At 42.4% G+C, this 13,794-nt stretch overlaps 1 protein-coding gene across 2 annotated transcripts in view; it reads left to right on the top strand.

Moving 5' to 3' along the window:
• Positions 1–13,794, top strand: part of TBC1D22A (TBC1 domain family member 22A) — a 407,989-nt gene that overhangs the window by 81,074 nt on the left and 313,121 nt on the right. For both annotated transcript variants that reach the window (XM_069976977.1, XM_069976986.1), the window contains exons 6-7: positions 4,032–4,160; positions 9,230–9,292. In XM_069976977.1, the coding sequence (XP_069833078.1) occupies positions 4,032–4,160; positions 9,230–9,292 (192 nt within the window). The remainder of the gene's footprint in view (positions 1–4,031; positions 4,161–9,229; positions 9,293–13,794) is intronic.

Genomic DNA, 13,794 nt, shown 5'->3' with positions numbered 1-13,794 from the left:
CCCCCCAAACCACTTGTACCTTCAGCTGCTTTTAATCTAAGACCTGTCCTGCAGGTAATGCAGTTATTCTCCTAAAAACAACTTTTAATCCTGCAGCGCTGTGTCTAACGGCCGGGGCTTACATTTGTATATGCTTTAGGCTGGAACCACCTCAGTCCTTCCTCCCCACCCTCCTCATCATTAAGAATGATCCAGGAACATTTACTGCTGTTTGAGCTTTGCACAGGTATCTTAACGATCCAGCCCATGTTCATTATGCACACAGGTGGAAAATAGGAAGCAATCTGCCTAGGGTGGGCGGGGAGGAGGGACAGAGAGGTTGTGCCAGCCTAATGCATATACAAATGTAAGCCCCAGCCGTTAGACAAAGCGCTGCAGGATTAAAAGTTGTTTTTAGGACAATAACTGCATAACCTGCCGAACGGACCCCAGGACAGATCCTGGATTAAAAGCAGCTATCTGAAGCTACAAGCAGTTTGGGGGGGGGTCAGATTGTGGGTACAGAGTCGCTTTAAGCATTAAAGTTATCCCAATATATTTACAGCCCTAGCACTTGGGATGGCAATAGCCTTTCGGGATACCATAGCTTTCTCTTTGTAGCATGTTCAGCTGGATACAGGGGGCAGATGCATTTTTATAATATGTTCTCTGATTAAAGGGGTGCTCCGGCGGGAGGGCACTTTTTGGGGGGGACCGAGGAGGAGGTGGCTGAAATAAAAGACGTCCACTTACCTCCCCGGTTCCAGCGGGGGGGCCCGCATCACGGCGCTCCGGTCCCCGGTTCCCAGCCGCTTCCGGGTGTCTGACGCGGGCCCGAGACGTGACGTCTCAGGTCCGCTCAGCCACTCAGTGAAGGAGGCGGGATCCGTTTGAAGTCCGCTCGGATCCGGCTCCTTCACTGATTGGCTGAGCGGCCCTGAGACGTAGCGTCTCGGGCGGCGTCAGACACCCGGAAGCGGCCGGGAACCGGGCACCGGAGCGCCGTGATGCGGGACCCACCGCTGGAACCGGGGAGGTAAGTGGACGTCTTTTATTTCAGCCACCTCCTCCCCGGTCCCTTAAAAAAAGTGCCCCCACGCTGGAGCACCCCTTTAACGTTGTTTATATCCTTATAGGATTGTATGGTCCGAACAAAAAGCAGTGTTTTAAAAGTCCACCTTAAGAAAGGCCAGTAGGCTGGCCAAAGGTTGTTTCATTGCAGTTGGTGACTTAAACTGTACACAGTAGCCTTCTATGGATTTCATTTTTGGTTCTCCTGCTGCAGAACCTATGAGTGCATACTCTATAATAACTAAATTAGGCTTTTTTTTTAATGTGTGGCGCGTATGTCATCCAGCAGAAAAGGACTTCACCTTTTATCCTTTCCTTCATAAAATCTATATGAGAATCGACCATTTCTTAGTAGATAAAAACACATTACCTCTTGTGGAGCATACCAAGATTAGAACCATATAATCTAGTTAAGGAGAACTATCACCATCATCTCTTCCCATTATGGAGGCTGAACAACTGTATACTCCAGCATTCCTATTACCTTTCCAAAATTACCACTTAAATTAAGGACTATTTTTGCCTGAATGGCACTCTTGCCATTTCCAATAGTACCCCGTGGTGGGCCTTAACCTGAATAAATATGATATGGCTCTTAAACGTTTAAAGTTATCATATTATTGTCAGGGAAATAGGGTGAAGTCCCTTCTGCCGAGACAATACAAAGGGCAGCTAAAGCATGAATACTGTTCTTATTGGGTGGGCATGGTGCCAGAATATTTGACCCTCGGGGCATAAATGTAAGTCTCTTAAGGCTAATAAGTCGCCAGGCTTTCATAGCCTGCAGTTGGATACCTTCTCTATTGCTCTCTTTGGGCACAGAGAAGGCGTTTGACCATGTACATCTGGGTTATTTGCAGACCGTGCTGGAGTATTTGGGGTTCTAGACTAATAGAGGCAATAATGGCCCTCTTTAGCTAGAGTCTTTAAAGCTGGCACCTTATCTACATCATTTAACATAACCAATGGCACCTTTCAGGGGTGTTCGTTGTAGCCCCATTTTTCCACACATTTTCCATTTGGACTCTTGTCATGCTTTTACTGAACTCAACTGAATTAGCAAGAACTCTACCAGGACTCCTAGCTTTAGCAGATATCCCCGACCCAGTGAAGGGTATTTTGTAGAAGTGCATTTTATACCTTGCTTTTAACAATAAAGTTGTATGCAGATTGTATATCCATCCACTTTTTTCTTATGGTTGAAGAGGGATTATTTGCATTTATATTATCAACATTTACCAGTGTCTGCTTTAATATGCCTTAATCTTCACTGAACCTTATTTTACTGTTAACAGTTCTTTTAAATAACCATTCCCAGATGAATGCTTTTGAGGAGTCCCAATTCATCTGGGGAGAACCAGATTCATTCTGTTAATAGAATTCTTTAATTTCATTTTGTTTAGTTTCCCACTTAGGGATTAAGACATTGTGGATTAATTTTAAAGTGCCCTTTAAATACTTTGTCTCCAGAAGCCAATTGAATTAAAAGTGGTGAGTGATCAGAGTCCCCTCTAGTCTCATACAATATATTCATAATGAAAGGTAACAAATATATCAATTCAATAAGATTTCTCCAAATGTCTCAACCGTCATATATCACTCCCTCCGTAAACTAGACTAGACTAGAGGAATAATTCCGTTTTTGTTTTTACCCTTTACATTTTTTCTTTTTTGAGTCAAGTTTTCATTCGTTACATTGTTGAAAAAAATATAGGGATATTCACTCTTATAATAAATGGCTGTAATTTCAAGAGGACAGCTAGGCAGCAAGGTGACAAAATAAAAAAACCTTCCCCATGTAAGACAATCTACAGAATATCACCGTGTTCAAGCATACTCCTTCCCTTATGAGTTTAAATACTACAGATTCCCTAACTATTTCCCGATTGCCAAACATTTAATTTATTTGCTTGTGCATTCTTCCTCCTCACCTTCTAGGGTATGGGCGGGAGGTGGTGGGGCATGGTTTTGGGTGGGTTGAAGAAACTGGGAAACAGGACAAGTGTTCATCACAAAAACTACTGGGAAATGTAGTCTGATACCAGAGTAGGGGGAAGAGGGAAAGCAAGAGATAGGGAGCAGGCAGAAAACTACTTCATTACAACTACTGTAAAACCACATAAAGAGTGTTGGTGTAAGGGGGAGCATAGGTAGGGACTTTGCATTGTAATTTTTGTTTGGAAGTTTTTTTTTGTTTTTTTAACAAGGCTACTCAAAGTTCTCCTTTAAAGGGAACCTGTCACCCCCCGTGCCGGGGTGACAGGCTCCCGACCCCCCGTTAGAGCCCCCTATACTCACCTAGTCCTGCCGAGTCCCGCTTCTGGAGGTGGTCGGGTGATGAAGATCTCAGCCGCTGCAGCCCGCGCTGAGAGATGAGTCCAACACCCATAGAGAATGACAGGAGAGTCCAGCGCTCCGTCATTCTCTATGAGCGTTGGACTCATCTCTCATCTCTGCAGCGGCTGAGATCTTCATCACCCGATCACCTCCAGAAAGGTTCCCTTTAATCTCTCTCTGAGCAAACAATCCCCACCCCCAGTGCAATTCGATCGTGGTGGGTAATTGGGTGAGTGAGCCATCATATTTACCTGACGGAGCCTCAGCAACGCTCTGATGCTGTCTGTGACTTGGCAATTGAGCACAGAAAACATTGATCAATGCTGTTCATAGGTAAAAAAAAACACAAACATCCCGAAATAAAATATTAAATCTCTATTATCACGTGATCACTTAAATTGCTATTACCACATGCAGAATCACCTCAACTTATAAATTAAAAAAAGTACAGCTCATGGTACAAAAAAAAAAAAAAAAAGCATCAAATAGCCCCAAAGAATATAAGTGTTAGAAAAGAATATAAGTGTTAGATCATAATAGAGCAATTTTAAACACATTTACGGAAAAAAAACCTTTGTAATTTTTTAAAAGCTTCTGGTTTCTAAACTACATCATTCATTCATTTGTTTTCTTTTATGTGCAAGGGCTATCTTCCAGCAAATGTGGAAAGAAGGGATGGTACGCTAAAAAGAAAGCAGAAGGAATATTTTGCCTTCATAGAGCAATACTACAACTCCAGGAATGATGAAACAAATCAAAGCACATATAGACAGGTAAGTAATGATTGTTACTCAGAAGTTTGCTATATTATCGGAAGTATAAATAAAATGGCATACGTAGTACATGCAACCACCTTTTCCAAGAAACTATATATTTCTTGGTATGTTAAAGCGCAACTATAATTTCAGTAGCCAAAAAATGAAATTCCTCAAATAAAAAGCCCTCGTGTTACCTTTTAAAAAGAGTCCTAAACTGCGTTGATAGCATGTGCGCTCGCTGAGATATACCTATTTGTTTGGCTCAGAGGAATAAATGAATTTTTCTTCTGGCTGCATGAAAGTGGGCATGGCCTATCCCTCATCTCTCTGGCTGGCTCCCTCCAGTCACTGACCAGCACCTTAGCAGATGTATCACACATAGCAGGATCAGATACAGCCCCAGCATACAGTATCACAATGTAAGATTAGATACAGAGCCCCAGCAGATGGTATCACACACAGTGGGATTAGATACAGTCATCTGCTTTCATAACACTGTAGGATAATGTCAGCCAGACAGGGGCAGGACCTGTTGCAGACATCTGACAGTGAATGTTATATGTACTATGGAAGGACTACAGCTGTGTTGTGCTGGGACTTGTAGTCCTCCCCTCAGTGACTCACCCACTCTCCCTCATGCAGTACATTGGAGTGATGGTGGCACTGGAAACACTTGTCTCTCCATCCAGCTCTTCCCTGCTGCTCCTCACACACAACACCCTCAGCTCTGCTTAGTCACCTCTGTGAGGGGAGGGGGGAGAACGTGCTGCTAGGAGGTGAGGGGAGGGGGGGAGGAGGTTTTGTTTATGTGTGTGTCAGGGCTGTTATCTGATCCTCCTGTCAGAGTCGGTACACTCAGGATCTGCAGTGAGGGGGCGTGTCCAGCAGGAATGCAGAAATAAGTCAGAGCCAGACAGAGCTGTAAGGGCATAGTCAGCCTTATGTATTTAAAAAACTGTTCATTTTAGGTTATTAATGTGTATTGCAAAAAGTCTTATCATGACCTAAGCTAACTAAAACTGAATGGTCAAAATATTTTATAGTTGCGCTTTAAGTTAAAGCATTTGGGATATATAGAATATGATTTGCTGCAAATAATTAAGAATTCCTTTAGTCTCTCCTGAGACGCAAAGTGTGTCTAACAGCACATGCTCTGAAAGAGACAAAGTGGCAGTGTCTTGACTGTTGCTGACAGAACCTTAAATATCCATGTGTTAGGTTCTGTATAGACTATGTTCACCAAGAGATTTACTGTCAACATGTGCACATTGCAATTAATAATATTGCAAAATGTTTTTTGTTTTTTTGCAGTGGCTCAAAGTATGGGAAAGTGTAGTCTGATGGGCTCTCCTATACAGTGGGAAAATTGGTGTGCTGATGTATTCTAGCCTGACAAAACCTTGGGGCATTGTTTTTATCTCCTTTTAGGTGAATGGGAGCCTATGGATGGGAGCCTATGGATATGTTTAACATATATACATGGAACTTTTTTCCAGTGTATGCCTTTTTTAATTCATTCATGTTTTTTAATTTAATGCTGGGGCTGCACAGAAAATAGTAAACAATCCCCCAGCATCCTTTTGTCATGTCTTCGGGTCCCCCGCAAAATATCTGGCCACTATCCTCCATGATGGACTTGTTTCATCAGTAACCATTCAGGCAATCACTGACTAAAGTGGGACAACACAGTGGCCAGTAAATGGCTGAGTGGGCTATGACTGCTGAGACAAGTCTGTCTTAAAAGCAGCCAGAATGTTAAGTGGGGGAGCCAAAGCTATCCCTGGCATCTACTTAAAGGGGTATTCCACTCAAGAGCTAAAAAACAAAATGCTCCCAAACCTAGCTGGGCTTATTCACCAAATCCCCCTGAGTAATTTGAGACTCACCCCTTTTATCTAGCTGCCACTGTTCCTAAGCTACAGCTTTTTCTAAAAGCCATTCTATATCCAAGATGACGCCAGTCAGGAAACTACATTTCCCAGCATGCATTACACCTCAGAGTGAACTGTCAAGTATCTCCCCATGACTGGCTCAATCTGCTTCTGTTTTACACTGTAAACAAAATATCTATCAATCTGTCTGTTATGCACAGCCACTCTTATGGTGTGTCAGTGTGGAGTATTGTGAGTTCTTTGAGATTCTGAGGGGATTTTGGGTGTGTGTGTGGGGGACTTGGGCCAGAAGTGTGTCCTCTCTATAACACACCTCATGAAGTTAAGCAGGCTCCATTATAGTGCAGTTGAACAGGATTTATTTAGGTATATACAGTAAACTTCAACAGAAAGAATCAGTGGTGACAGCAATGAATTTCTAGTACCCACATAGTCTGGCTGCTTCTCAGCTTACAGGTATCTGAGTTTCACCAGTCCTATCCTGTAAGCCATCTAATTCCCACTGAGCTAAATTCTCTCCCCTTGTGACAATCTAGCTCCTGAGCTGTGATCACTGGCTGCTGTTTTAACATAAATCTGTCCTCCTCTGTCACTAACTAAACGGAGGGACGCTGGAAAAGTGGCAGAAGGTGGTTTTCTCAGATGAATCTTCAGTTGAATTACACCACAGCCAGTGCAAATAGTGCAGGAGACCTACTGGAGCCGGTATGGATCCAAGATACACCCAGAAAACAGTTAAGTCTTGTGGTGGAAAGATTATGGTCTGGGTTTACATTAAGTATGGCGTCTGCAAAACATTTGCAAGGTGGAAGGCAATATCAATAGCCTAAAATATCAAGAAGTATTAGCTACCTCTTACATTCCCAATCATAAAGGGGTCAAAATTTGCAGCAGAATCGTGCTCCATCTCTTACATCAATCTCTACATCAAAGTTCCTCAAGGCAAAGAAGATCAAGGTGCTCCAGAACTGGCCAGACCAGTCACCAGACATGAAGATCATTGAGATTGTTTGGGGTAGGATGAAAGAGGAATCTTGGAAGACAAAACCAAAGCTATTTCTGATGACTTCATAAATAATTTGTAACAATCATTGTCGAAACACATGGATGCAGTCCATCAAGCTCATGGAAGTCACACAAAATATTAGGCCCCGTTCCCACTGAGCAAAGGTAGCGGAATTCCGCGACGGAATTGTCCGCCGCGGAATGCCGTTAGCCTCCCGCTCATAATGGGAGTCTATGGGAGGCGCTCGCTCCTGCGCTGTCCGCGCTGAAGAATGAAAATGTTCATTCTTCAGCGCGTATAGAGCAGGAGCGCGCGCCTCCCATAGACTCCCATTATGAGCGGGAGGCTAACGGCATTCCGCGGCGGACAATTCCGTTGCGGAATTCCGCTACCTTTGCTCAGTGGGAACGGGGCCTTAAATATGGCTCTAGTAGCACCACAACGTCATTCACTAATATTTTGAAACATATCTTTGTATTTGAAGTGAATTATTTGATTTTCACATTACTTTCAGTGGGCGACAAAGTTTTTGTCTTGCCAAAATCTGTCCTTTCGGTGTTCATTAAATGATCAATATTTCATCAGTGAAGCAAATTTATTTTCGTTAAAAAAGAAACAAAACAAAACAAAAAACCTCATTTGGGGGGGGGGGGGGGGGGGGGTTCAGCTTTCAGCTTTCTATAACCAATGGATGAATTTTAAGTCATGTTATAAGCTTTGGTTTCAACAACATGGGTAAGCGACAGAACTTCTGTCAGGGACTGTAGTTTTATTTACCCTATACTGCTTTGGAGGCTGTCACTGTTCTGTTGCCTCCCTGCCCCTTGGCCAGGTGCTCACTGACTGGTATGATGTTAGCGGTGGGCGGGTAAGAGATGAGGTGTTACAGCTTGCCTGGCAACAGAAAAGACTGAGTTCATGTGACTTTTGTCTCAGCAGGGAGGGGGAGGACAGAGGAGAGGAGACCATGTGAACCAGGAAGTGGGGATTTTCTGCAGCTCCAGGGTGTAAGTCAGGATGTGCTGCAGACAAACAGTCCTATTCATGTAATAGACACTTATTGCAAACAAGCTTAGATTATGTGTTGGGATTGAACAGGGTTAAATTTTATTAAGTGGAGCACCCCTTTAACATGAGCTTGTCATAACGTTTTATAATTTATCCACAATACAGCTGCCATTATAGACTATGGGAAGAAGTATATGTAGAAAGCTTTCTGACGCTACCTTTTAGACTTTACGTTCCCTACAAGCCTTAAATCATGATGTGGAAATACTGTAAGCCAGGATTAGAAAAATCTATCTTCTTTCTTTCAGAAACGGCACCGCTCTGGTCCTAAGCTTAGTTTGTGGGTGGCATTGCATCTCAGTTCAGTTTAAAAGAATAGTTGAGTTGTAGTACTACACCCAACCTGAGAACTGTGAAGCTGTTTTTGGAATCAGGTATTTTTCTTATTGCAGATGGCTCAGCCACTGCTAATCAAATGCTGCACTCTCGGCTTCAGATGAGTTTAGCATGCTCGAGTTGCACTCATCTCTAATATTTGCATCTAAGTATAGACACTAAGGGGCGGGGATGCGGGAGATATATTTCTTTAGTAAATAAGTCAGTTAGGTAGAGGTTTTAATGTAATATATTAAAGGAATCTTGAACAGGAACATTGTAGGTTTTCTGCATGTTTCTCTATTTTTTTCCCTGAATAGTAACTATTTTAGTAGTAGCTATTTTAAATAGTATCATTAGAACATGACATTACAAATAGACTTTTTTGCAACAACAAAAGCCCTTTTATATATGTAAACCTATATGCTAATTGCAGCTCATAAATGATAAAATTCAAGCAATTGAGCCCATTATTATATCCCGTAACTAATGTAGTCATAAGCTGGGTTTACTGTTTCAATTTAAGTATCTTATTCAAAGGACTCCACTTGCCCTTCAAATATTTCTCATCTGTTAGACTCTAGTCAACAGAGGACTTGTAAATATGCAAATATATTACAGCAATATAAATGGAAAGCATGGACATGTCTTGTTGTCTAAATGAATTGTTAATGCAGTGTGCAGTTGAGGGCTTAGTAATGAAACTAAATTGTTAAAGAGAAAGTGCTTATGAAATTTGAAGCATATGTGTTTGAATGCTGGAGCTATTACAATTTAAAATCTGCTGTTTATTCTGCTTGCAGATTCAGATAGATATTCCAAGAATGAGTCCTGAGACATTGATTCTTCAGCCGGTAGTTACAGAGGTGAGTTCTGTAAACTTTCTCTTCTTAACCCTACCACTTTTCATTTTTGCATTTTTTTTTTTTAAATCTTTACTCCTTGCCATAACTATAACATTACTCTATCTGCAGACTCATATGAGGTCTTGTTTTTTACAGGACCATTGCACATTATAAAATGATATAAATCTAAAAAAATGTTTGGGTTGGGATTTGGGCTGGTTCTCTTTACACTGTCTGCCATGTGGTAAAAATGGCACGCTATCTACAATGTTCAGGTCAGTACAATTACATCCATACCAAAACACACCTCCTTACACTATGCAGGTGTATGCTGCCATGGCTGAAATAAAGGTACAAAAATAGGAAAGTGCAACAGATGACTGCAAATGCTAATAGTCGTGGTTACCATAGATATTTAATATTGCAAAACTGCTACAGAAAAAAATATTAAATAAATTAGGTGCTTAGCATATCATTTGATCAAATAGTGTGTACTATCCCACCACGTTAAGGTGACCTCTCCTGGTCTAATACCATTTTTCTCTGAAAATAAAGCCTCACTTTATTTTGCAAGCCCTAGTTAAAGTCAGCTGACCCGATCCCTTGCACTGGGTGGGTGAATATCAGCCAATTAGTGCCAGACGTGTTATACTCCGCCCTACCTGCTAAACACATGCTGCAGGGGAGGCAGGAGTGGTAAGAAGATGCACAGTAGGGGACATTAATTATGGGTAGACAAAACGTAAGTGGGCCAACTATAGAGAAAGGGGGAGGGGAGACATAAAGTATGGGAACTGCCTGCAGAGAGGGGATGTATACTGTATGGGGGAACAACTACAAGAGGGAGTTGTATACGGCATGGTGGAACTACAGAGTTGGGAGGAAGGTAAACAGTATGGGCGGGCTTACTGAAAAGGGGGCATGTATGCAGTATGGAGGAAAACTACAGAGAGGAGAGGGAGGTATACAGTATGGGGACTAAAAGTGAATGTACCAGTAGTACATAGCTTTTTTTTTTGTTTTTTGCATGAACAGATCATCACTTTTTTTTTTTTTTTTTTTGAACCGCTGCCTTGTTCCTATACACGGCGCCGGTCTATTACCGAGCACAGGCTGGGCATGAAGCCCTAGAGGCAGGCCTGCCAACCAACCCCCAGTGTGACAAAACCCTGTCCCCTCTGTGACCAGCGCCAGTCTGTTTATGTAAAAAACAGCAATGTACTAGGGGTACAATCACTATAATGCAGAGGCATAAGAGAAACACATCGCTGATCTTAGGGAGACCAGCCAAATGACAACACCGCCGGCTGCTAGTGAAAGTGCTCAAAGCAGTGAAGTCCTAGGTGCATTGCCCGCTGGGAAACATGAATATGCAAAAAAAAAAATAGCCCATGGAGCGTCATCAAAGAGTCTCAAAACACAGGACTAGCCAGATATCCCTCCGGGAAGGACCCAGCTAAGGGGTGGCTCCTGTATGGAAACCACCAAAACCACCATATTAAGTGGCCCTATAAGTCAATGTAATGACAAGGGAAACACCAAGGCCAGGTAACCATCCACATACAGCTGTTTCGGGGGTGTTGCCCTTCATCAGTGTGGATCAGGATTCTGGCTAGGTGGGAGCAATGTCTAGTAGAGCCATAAGAGAAACACATCCTGATCTCAGGGAGACCAGCCAAACGACAACACTGCCGGCTGCTAGTGAACGCGCTCAATGCACTGAAGTCCTAGGTGCATTGTCCCCTGGGAAACATGAATATGCAAAAGAAGAGCCTGTGGAGCCTCATCAAAAAGTCTCGAAACACAGGACTAGCCAGATATCCTTCCGGGAAGGACCCAGCCAAGGGGTGGCTCCTGTAAGGAAACCACCAAAACCAAGGTTACAGGAGCCACCCCTTGGCTGGGTCCTTCCCGGAGGGATATCTGGCTAGTCCTGTGTTTTGAGACTCTTTGATGAGGCTCCACGGGCTCTTTTTTTGTATAATGCAGAGGGGCTTGTATACATTTTGGGTGAAGAACTACAGTACAAAAGGGAAAGGGAGGTAATACGTTATGGAGCCTTATCTACAGGGGAACTTACAGTATAGGAGTTTAACAACATTGGGACATACACTATGGCAGCTAACTACTGTGGCGCCACAGTGTAAGCGCATTCTCTTACCCCCAAAATAAGTCCTAGTCCATTTTTCAGAGAAAAAAATTTAATATCCTATTTTTTGGAGAGAGACTATATTACGCCTACACACTGGGCATACAAAATCTAACTAATCTGTGTTAAAATCACCCATGATGTAGGATGGTTGGAGTGCACAAGCCAGATAAAGGCGGCAGCACTCATAACAATGTGCAGGTGCATGCTGCCATGGCTAAAATAGGCACAAAAACAGGAAAATGCTATGGCACGCTGCTAATGCGGAGACATGTGTTTATTATAGATCCCCAATTCATGTAGCTTTTAATTTAAAATAGGACCCTTGGCCGTATGGCCTGGAGCTGCCGGATATAAGGAAAACTTGATTCCCATGCCCTCTCTATACATCAACAACTACACTTTGATGTAACTGAAAGCTGTAGGGCAGGTAGGAGTTAGTCCAGGTGGTTTTATTTAACTTGTACAAGAAGGGTAGATGAATTTGATAAAAGCACCTATCCCCTTATTCTTAGTGCATTTCCTTACAGTTTAAATAGCCATTATATTGTCTGTCCCTATCATGTTTATTCCTTTGTGCTGTCCAGAATAAGTGACTACATAGCTTGATGTCTATTTAGTATATGCATCGATTAGATATAATGTTTAAACGACCTGATCAATATTGTTAAGGCCCTCCTCATGCCACCAAATTAACTCTGGCCAGTCGAAGCATGAGCAATGTAAAGCTTCTACGGGTGTCATGTGGAGTCTTGCACCAAGACATTAGTAGGTCCCCTAAAGTTCTCTGAGCTACAAGGTGCCACCTCCATGGATTGCAATTATTTGTGTAGCACATCCCATTCCTGACAACTTTTTGCTTTGTGGCAGGGCACATTATCCTGGTGAAAGAGGTCACTGCCATTAGCAAATACCATTCTTATAAAGAAACTAGAAAATATACCCGGCGCTGTCTAGGTATAAAATGGCAGTGTGTTAATTAGATTTGTTCCAAGAGTGCCCAGGAGGCCAATCTATGCCCCCTTTTTTGTTTAAGGAGAAATCTCCAGGAGCCCTATATGGCCCTAAATACTCCCAACAGTTCTGCACTGCTTATGTAAATTGTAGCTTATGCACATTAGAATTAAACTAAAAACTTTAAACATCCTAAATACCTAAAAGCAAAACTGAGATGTCATATGATGAGACTGTATACAGAGCCTGGTTATATACAACATTGGCAGTTTTATATACAGCCTGGTTATAATAACATTGGCAGTGTAACATACAGCCTGGTTATATACAACATTGGCAGTGTTATACAGAGCCTGGTTATATACAACATTGACAGTGTTATATACAGTCTGGTTATATACAACATTGGCAGTGTTATTGCCAGGTGCATTGACATAAAGATTTTTACCTGATACAACTCTGGAACAGCAACATACAATTGTTCATGTGGAAAACATGCAGAATCCAGATTTATGCTACCACCTGCAGTGATTGGCCTTGGGCCTTGTTTATTGTCATTGCAAATGGTGCTTAACAGGAAACTGCAATCGTCTAAAAGATATTGTTTCTTCGGAGTTAATCAGTGGAATTCGTGTATACCTGTAGTGTATAGTTGAAAGGGTTCTGTATATCTAAAGTGTATAGTTTTTAGGGGTCCTGTATACCTGTAGTGTATAGTTGGGGTGGAGTGGCTTTATCCCTGTAGTGTACAATTGAGGGGGGTCCTGTATACCAGTAGTGTAAAGTTGGGGGGTTGTATACCTGTACTGTATAGTTTGGGAGTCCTGTATACCTGTAGTGTGTAGTTGGTGAAGGTACTATTTACCTGTAGTATATAGTTGGTGGAGGTCCTGTATAACTGTAGTTTATAGTTTGAGCCTCCTGGATACCTGTATTTTATAGTTTGGGGTTCCTGTATACCTGTAGTGTATAGTTTGGGGTCCTGTATACCTGTAGTGTATAGTTTGAGGGGCCCTGTATACCTGAAGTGTATAGCTTGGGAATCCTGTGTACCTGTAGTATATAGTTGGCGAAGGTGCTGCATACCTGTAGTGTAGAGTTGGGGGACCCTGTATACCTGTTGTGTATAGTTTGGGGATACTGTATACCTGTAGTATATAATTGGTGAATGTGTTGTATACCTGTAGTGTAGTGTAGAGTGTGTGTGTGTGGCGGGGGGGGGGGGGTGCCCGTATACCTGCACTGTATAGTTTGGGGGTCCTTTTATACCTGTAGTATATTGTTGGTAAAGGTGCTGTATACTTGTAGTGGAGAGTTGGGGAGTTCAGTATACCTGTAGTGTATAATTGGTGGAGGTGTAGTGTATAGTTTGGGGATCCTGTGTACCTGTAGTATATAGTGGGTGAAGGTGTTGTATACC

This window comes from Dendropsophus ebraccatus, chromosome 1 (genome assembly GCF_027789765.1).
Source record: "Dendropsophus ebraccatus isolate aDenEbr1 chromosome 1, aDenEbr1.pat, whole genome shotgun sequence".
In the NCBI taxonomy this organism is placed as follows: Eukaryota; Metazoa; Chordata; class Amphibia; order Anura; family Hylidae; genus Dendropsophus; species Dendropsophus ebraccatus.
This window is presented reverse-complemented; position numbering and strand designations above follow the sequence as displayed.